Below are 8,876 nucleotides of genomic sequence, written 5' to 3'. Positions count from 1 at the left end.
AACGAAAAAAATAAAGAAACGGTAAAAAGGAAAGAAAGTTAAATCATTAAGTAATAGCTAAGAATTATCAATTGGGTATGCGGGTAATTATTTACTATTAAATGGGTATTGTTGTAGTTAGATTAAGATGGGGTATATTCGGGTTATTAGTTTCATTTTAATGGGTATTTGATGTAGTTTTCCCTAAAAAAAGAGTGAGATAGATTTTGAAAGCCACGTGACATTTTCGAAATTAAAAAATTGGTATTATATATATATATTAATTAAGTAAATATTGATATGTTAACGAAGAGGGTAAATATGCTCCTTCTATTAGACAGTGGAGTATATATGCACTACTTTATTAGCGAGAGGTATATCTGCTCTAAATCACAAAGTTGAGCAGTATATTTGCTCATTTTTCCTTAATTCAATGAATAATTTGGGTATCATACATCTGCTTGTAAAATTTATCATAGATGCCTATTTTTATTTTTATTTTGGCAGATACAAAAGGGTCAAAATGTCCTTTTTCCTAATAAATATATTATTTATTTTCTTTTTGAACATTCTTTTTCTAATAATATTTTTTATTAACAAGTGTTTATCCTACTTCAATTCGGAAAAAAATTGAAAATATTTATTTTATTATAATTATCTAAATAAAAATTAATGATGGATTTACTATGATTTATATGTATATTGGTATATATTATCCATTAAAAGGATACATGAAATTATTCTATTTAAATTGATAAAATGAGATTACAAAGAAAGAAGTTATTTCCTACATTTTTATTAGTTAAAGTGATTTTAAAATAAAGAAAACAAGAATAGAGTTCTTTAAAAGTAATAATTTTATCTGGAATAAGATTTGTATAAAAAGAAAAGAAATAATTTATTTATTTAGAAAATGACATTTTTGACCTATTTAATAACAATAGGGACATTTTTGGATCAAACTATTAATGGCAAGGGCATTTTTTTACCAAAGTGTTGAGGGGAAAATCATTTTTTAACCAAACTATACTCATAATGTGAATCAAATGAAACTAATGATCCCTTTTCAACTTTGACAGGACAAGCTAACATAAATTTCTTCCACCAAATAATGCTCATGTAGGTGGCTGAATTTACAAGTGGAAGAAAGATGCCAACCATGATGCAGAGCTAACAACAAAATGTTATAAATTGGACAATCTAGATTGTTATCCGCAGATAGCAAGGATGTTATCGACACACTATGGTATCTCCGGTTTCACTTGCCTTGTCATGAACAATTTACAACATACAACTTATGCTAAGTTAGTACCTCAAGAGTTAGTTCAACAGGTTAGATTCGAAAGAGAGTTGAATGTTTTTGTCTGCCATTTAAGCCTCCATTGTAGATCTTGCACAATCTATGACTTCGGCCAAGTTTATGGAACACTCAACTGTTCTATATATAGATAAGGCAAGAGAGAACTTATGACCTCCCAAATTTTATAACCCAACGTGTTTGACTAAGCTTTTGCCAGAAAAAAATTATTTTTGGAGAGTAGCAAAAGCTAAAGAAAATGTAGCTTTTCACCAAATGCACTTTTGAAAAAAAACACACACTTAAAAACACTTATATTTACATAGAAATTTAACAATTTCAACAATAATCTCATTAATTAAAAGAATTAAATGAACATCACAGGCAATGGAAAAAGTTGTACCCTACACTTATTATTTAATTTTAAAATATTGACGTTGATCTACATGATCGTGAAAGCTTACATATTTCTCTACACCTTTTTATTTACTATAGCTCCATAATAAATTCATAACATATCTTTCATAATAAATAAATAAATAAAACAATCCAAATCCCCAACTATCCTCCAATTATTTACAAAATCTTCACACTTAACTTTACACAAATATTTAACAAATTCAAATAATTTATTCATCATTTAAAACAATTAAATGGTAGCACAACCAATAAATGAAAAAAGTGGTAAAAATACCACAAACAAAATAATAAACATCCACACACACCATTTATCTTCATAGTCACCATGTGCTCATACGGATTAATTGAGGTTAGTTTTTCAACGTTCAATATTATTATATGAAACTTACCTTTTATTGTAATACTCTATCCTTAGTTTGACTTTGACAAATACTTATACAGAAGTACTACAATGGATAAAACAAATAAGGATCACCCCCAAATAATCAGTTCAGATAATTGTCAAGGTAAAATATTAATGATAATATTCATAACTATATTAAAGTGTTCTTCTAAACATTTATTTTTTAATACAGATACAACTGAAGAATCAAGCAAATCAGTTAAAGTGATGTATGAAAATATTATGCAAGAGCGAATTGCATATTTCAGAAAGGAACAAGAGCAGTTGAAAAAATATATATACAGAAGAGCTTCACAAGATCAAACCAACAAAGAATGACATGACGTTTTTCATGTATTGGCTTCTATGTAATAAGGAGATGAAATAATTTATGATTAGAGAATATATTCTCTAAACATCAATCTAATAAATAATGATAGGCCGTTGTTGATATATTTCTTTATATATTTTAGCAATGAAAATAAATATTTTTTTAATAGAATATATATTTTGACTTATTCATTAACAATGTATTATTCTCATTAAACAGATACTAAATTTGATAAGTTTCATTATGTATCATCATTTCAAATGAAAAGATAATGATATGCTCAAATAATATAATCATATAATTAATCCAAAACAAAAAACATCCTAACACATATCTATTAATCCTCGCGCAAAGCACGACCATGTTCCCTAGTAAATAAATAAATGTGATATATCAAAAGAAAGTCTCCAAATTCATTCTTCCTAAAATAATGTCTAAATTCATTTGTCCAAATTCATTCTTATAAAAATACTAAATAAGTACTATCTAAATCGACTTTCTTTAAATTTTAATAGTTTTCAGAATGAGGCTTTACTCCTTTCATTTGTTAAGTTATTATGATTTTTTGTTTGTCTTAATAACAAGTTATCAGTCTACTCATTTCATTCATTAATTAAGATATTGAATAGCAATTATATTTTGTAATTGTGGAAGTGATTGATTATTAGATCATGAGCCAACAAGACATTGATTCATCACCCATATATATAACAATAACATATTCATTGTGATCTCATATATAAAGAAGAACAAAATGTACGCAGACACTACGCTTATATATATTATGTGTTGGTATGTAGGGCGGTTGAAAAATGAGATTCTAAAAAATGGATTGTTTATTTTATTTTTTATTATTTCTTAAATTTAATTTTTACGTTTCTAATTAATTGTCTACCAGAGTTGTCAATCTAACTATATTGTTGAGCGGAGATAAATTTAACCAATTATGGAGCATTACGCTCTCTTCTTGGTTTTTTGTCAAAAACAAAGGTTCATTTGTATTTACTATCTAGGAAAGTGATATACCGAATTTACCTTGCTAGACTAAGAAATCAGAAGAGAGCATAATGCTCCGATCCGTAATTGGTTAATCTATAAATCCCCGCTCAATAATGTAAGCATCACATTTGTCAAGGAGTATTTTATCTCCAATATAAAACTTTCCCAACAAGAATATAAATCTAATCATATTTCAATACAAATATTAAATATTGAGATGGAAAAAAAATCTCCCACTCTTGTTGCAATTTAATAACGACATTGATATTTCAATACATAATTGTGTTATGTGTATATCATGAGATTCTTGTCCCTGTGATTTGGACAACAAACCATACGTACTTCACGTGCTTAACACCAAAAATACTGATGAAGCACGCGAAATTAGACCACCTGTCTAATCACATTTTTAAAAAAAATTGTTGATCTTCAGTTAAAATTAAATTCACGCATCATAATATTTATTTTTAGAACTAGCATTTGCTTTCCTTCACAATGTTTGCGTTTGTAACGTCATTAATTTCATTCATAACGTACAGTTTCATAATATTTTTAATTTCATTCATAACGCTCAACTTTCTAATGCTTGATTAAAGGTGAATGAATACCCATAATTATAACATATCACATTAATTATTACTCTAACTACTCCATTTTTGACATGTCATTGTCATTTCTATTCTTAGAAATCGTGTACTAATATAGAAATATCCTTTTCATTTTATCGTTGATTTCACTAAAAATGTTAATTTAAGAAAATGGGTTATTGTCTTGTTCAAATTAAATTAGTGCTAAACTATATTAAAATGGGGGTTGTATCAATTCAATCCGTTCAATTTTTACAAATATCTTGTTTGGATGGTTGTTATTTGTTGTATTGCGTTGTATTGTTAGTTTAAATATAATATTTATTTTATTGTTACTTAAATTTTAGTGTATTGTATCGTTTAAATTCGTCGTTAGTTAATATTCAAATTATGGATGTGTGACACTATGTAATGATGAAGAACGATACAATCCATCTAAACATTGCATTCATTAAATCAGTACAGTACAATATGATACATTACGAAACAATACGTAACAATCATCCAAACAAAGTGTAAGTTTTAATTGTTTTATTTGTTCTTTATACAATTTTCAGTACTTAATTTTTTTTATATTATTATGGCTATATATAACATTTCAAATAAAAAAATTCTCATGAGTCTATTTATACTACATATCAACCCATTTTTTGTTGAGAGGAATCGAGTAACCTAAGCTAATAAGTGAGCATGTCAATAGTCCACTCAAATTTAAATGAAATGAATCGACTATATTTTCATGAGCTAATTTGATTACGTTAATTATAACAGTCCATTATTCAGACTATAAATTCATTGAGGGGCGGGGAGGGGGGGAGGGGCTCAATTTAAGATAATTGAAATTCTTGCTAGGTGTTGAATCATGAGCCTAAATATATACACGTGATTTTACGAAGTCGGCAAATTTGATGCATTGTATACAAAAGAAAATTCTAACCTTAAAGAGATAGCCATCCAAGTTGCAGTAGTATATATTTTATTTATTAATTATATTATTTTTTATTTAAATCATAAATTATAGAAAAACGTAATAGACATCACAATTTCAAAAAGTAAAGTAGAGCAACATGTATTACACAAATAAAGAAGGACCATTGCCCCTTAGTTTACCCTTCACATCTCCACTACCCTCAACATTTAATTACGATGCGTGAAAGTCCAAGTAGCAAGTCATTTTAATAGACTTATCTCTGAAAAAGTTGAAGTAGTATCACGTGTTAAATAAATCATAAATTATAGAAAAATGTAATAGGCACCGCAATTCCAAAAAGTAGAGTAGGGATAGAAGAATGCAGTAGGCATCGCAATTCCAAAAATAGAGTAGGAAACATGTATTACACAAATAAAGAAGGACCATTGCCCCTTAACCCTAAGTCACCCTTCACATTCTCACTCCCCTTAACACTTAATTACGATGCATGAAAATTCAAGTAGCAAGCTATTTTAATAAGCGTATTGAATTGCTATCACGTGTCGGATAAATAATAAATTATAGAAGAATGTATCATAGTAAGCATCACAATTCCAAAAAGTAGAGTAGAGGAACATGTATCACATTACACACCTAAAGAAGGACCATTTCCCCTTAATTCACCCTTCACATCCTCTCTTCCCTCCCTACTTAATTACGATGCGCGAAAGTCAAAGTAGCAAGCTACTTTAATAGACCTTCCTCTTAAAAAAATTGAATTTTACATGTCAAATAAATCATAAATTATAGAAGAATGTAATGTAGTAGGCATCACAGTTCCAAAAAGTAGAATAGAGGAACATGTATTACATTACACACATAAAGAAGGACCATTGCCCCTTAATTCACCCTTCACAACCCACTCCCCTCAATACATAATTATGATGCGTGAAAGTTCAAGTAGCAAGCTACTTTAATGGACCTTCCTCTAATAAAATTACATTTCACGTGTCAAAGAAATCATAAATTATAGAAGAATGCAACATAGTAGGCATTGCAATTCTAAGAAGTAGAGTATATATTACACACCTAAAGAAGGACCATTGCCCCTTAATTCACCTTTCACGTCCCTACTGCCCTTAATTACAATGCGCGAAAATTCAAGTAGCAAACCACTTAATAGATCTTCATGTGAAAAAATTAAATTAATACCATGTAAGCTATTAATTTACGTATCAGATAAATCATAAATTACAAACCAAGTTAATATATACATTGTCAATTCTAAGAACTTCGTTGAATTTTTTTATTTACTTTATAAAAAAAATTAAATTAGCCTTGAGGTGACAAGGAATTTGATAGTCCCCTATCAAGTATATTAATTATCAAAAGGTGGATATATGAAGAATGGGATGTATAACCTAACCTCCAAACATGGAAGAGAGTGAACAAAGAACTTTATTGAATTATTAGAGGGAACATGTATCACACATAGAAAAAGACCTAATTACCCCACCCCACCCCAACCCCCCAAAAAAGAAAATTAAACCACAAATATCCAAATGTGCCGTTTATCATCCTATAAATATGAACCTTAGCTTCCCTAGTCCAAAACAAACTCAATACCAACTTCTCCAATGGCCCCAACTTGCAACCAAAACCAAATGCATAGCCAAAATGGTAACCAATTTCCACAAGATGTAGTAGTTGTTGTGGTTCCATTTCCAGCACAAGGCCACTTAAACCAACTTTTTCATTTTTCTCATCTAATTTCATCCTACAATATACCAGTTCATTATATTACCACCACAACTCATACTCGTCAGGTCAATTTTCGAGCTCATGGTTTTAAATCAACAAACAATATTCATTTTCACGAATTTCCAACCCCTATTTTCAACTCTCCTACACCTAATAACAACCCTAATCCATCAATCAAATTCCCTTCACATCTTCAACCTTCCTCTCAAATTTCCACCAACCTAAGAAACCCCGTTGCAAAGATTTTACATTCTCTCTCACATAAAACGCGAAGAATTGTTATCATCCACGATTCCTTAATGGGGTCCGTTGTTCAAGATTATCGCGATATTCCAAATGCAGAAGCCTACACTTTCCATAGTGTTTCGGCTTTCACAATATTTTTGTACGTGCGGGAAAGTATGGGGAGGTCTTCTTCTATCAACGTTGATATGATAAAAGACCTCCCATCAAATGATGGTTGCTTCACCCCCGAATTTACTAAATTTGTTCGATCCGAACATGAGTATAGTAAATTTAATTCGGGCAAGATTTATAACACGTTAAGAGTCATAGAAGGTCCTTTTCTTGATTTACTATCTAAAGAACAAATCAATAAAGACAAAAAACAGTGGGCTTTAGGGCCATTTAACCCTATTACAATCTCAGGGCCCACCCAACAAAGACATTATTCATTAATTTGGCTAGACAAACAAGTACCTAAGTCAGTAATTTTTGTGTCATTTGGAACCACAACTTCATTTTCTTATGAACAAATCAAGGAAATTGCAATAGGGTTGGAACAAAGTCAGCAAAACTTCATTTGGGTATTGAGAGATGCGGATAAAGAGAATGTTTTCTTAGATGATTTTACTAAAAAAATCGAACTGCCAAAAGGGTTTGAGGAGAGAGTTAAAGAAAGAGGGATAGTGGTAAGAGATTGGGCCCCACAACTAGAAATCTTGGCCCATAATTCGACTGGTGGATTTTTGAGTCACTGTGGTTGGAATTCATGTATGGAGAGTATTTCAATGGGAGTTCCTTTAGCCGCATGGCCAATGCACTCGGATCAACCTAGGAACACGGTGTTGATAACGAAAATACTAGAAGTCGGGTTGGTTGCTAAGGATTGGACTCAACGAGATGAGTTGGTAACGTTCGATAGAATCGAAAAGGCTGTGAGGATTTTAATGGCATCAAAAGAAGGAGAAGAAATGAGGAAAAGAGCAAAAGAATTGAGTTTGGGTGTGAAGAATGCTGTGGAAGAAAATGGTGTCACAAAAAATGAATTTGATGCTTTTATTGCTCATATTACTAGAGCAATTTGATATCGTCCGACATATTTTTATGATCAGTAACGTATGCAGTATTTTTATAAGTCCATATTTGATAAAATAATTAATAAATGAATATGTTACTATAATGCCATGCAATGTAATTCTTAAATTTATATCAAATATTTCTATTTTGCTTATTACTTTTAAATATATACGCATGCATACATAGTATAATACTGTCATTTCAATCTTGTTTGTTTTATTTGATTAGGCATGAAGTATAAGAAAATAAATAATGCCTTTTAATATTGTGATATTAAATGTATAATGTATTAAAATATTTTATAATTTTGTGATCTTAATTAAATATGCTACATGGAATATTTAGATTAAAAAGTTATCAAATAATTGAAAAAGAGACGATCAGACTAAAAAAAATAAGACAAATAAATTGAAATAAAATATTTCGACGAAGCAGTGTCTTGTGATATGTCACGGGCTTCAATACACCATATGCATATTTGCATGTGAAGAGATCCAAACTAACCGGATCATTTGTCAGTGGGTTAACTCTAATTTGTTGTTAATAATGTAATTAATTAAGGCCAACAATATTTTAAAGTTTTTATTGGATAAATAATGAGAATTTTTTTTTTTGCTCTCATTGATTTGAAATTTTACATCCTTAAAATAATCTTGAATAAGCAATTTTAAAATATAATAATGCTAACTTTAGAACTTTAATTTCTAAATTTTAATCTAATACATAGATGTTTTTGTTAAACATATTTGTGAGTAGATATTCAAAATATATAGAGAAAAAAAGTAGTACTTCTCTGTCCCTTTCTAGCTCCATCCGTAGTTGTCTTTCTCCGCTTAGTCAAGTAGTCTAAGCAGAGGCGGAGTTAGCTAGGAGTTCGTGGGTTCAGACGAATTCATTAACTTTTTTGTAGG

The 8,876-nt window shown here is 29.7% G+C and overlaps 1 protein-coding gene across 1 annotated transcript; it reads left to right on the top strand.

Annotated features, from left to right (window-relative positions):
- The first annotated feature begins 6,512 nt into the window (after positions 1 to 6,512).
- On the top strand, positions 6,513 to 8,115 carry LOC102583768 (zeatin O-glucosyltransferase-like). The gene has a single exon (XM_006356421.2). It carries the CDS (start codon positions 6,543 to 6,545, stop codon positions 7,971 to 7,973), a length of 1,431 nt encoding a protein of 476 aa, XP_006356483.1. The 5' UTR covers positions 6,513 to 6,542; the 3' UTR covers positions 7,974 to 8,115.
- The last annotated feature ends 761 nt before the right edge of the window (positions 8,116 to 8,876 follow it).

Source organism: Solanum tuberosum, unplaced genomic scaffold (genome assembly GCF_000226075.1).
Source record: "Solanum tuberosum cultivar DM 1-3 516 R44 unplaced genomic scaffold, SolTub_3.0 scf00219, whole genome shotgun sequence".
Classification (NCBI taxonomy): domain Eukaryota; kingdom Viridiplantae; phylum Streptophyta; class Magnoliopsida; order Solanales; family Solanaceae; genus Solanum; species Solanum tuberosum.
Note: the sequence above shows the minus strand (reverse complement) of the source record. Positions and strands in the feature narration are given on the sequence as shown.

Coding starts and splice junctions, on each gene's coding strand:
- LOC102583768 (XM_006356421.2), top strand. CDS start 6,543: ATGGCCCCAACTTGCAACCAAAACCAAATGCATAGCCAAAATGGTAAC.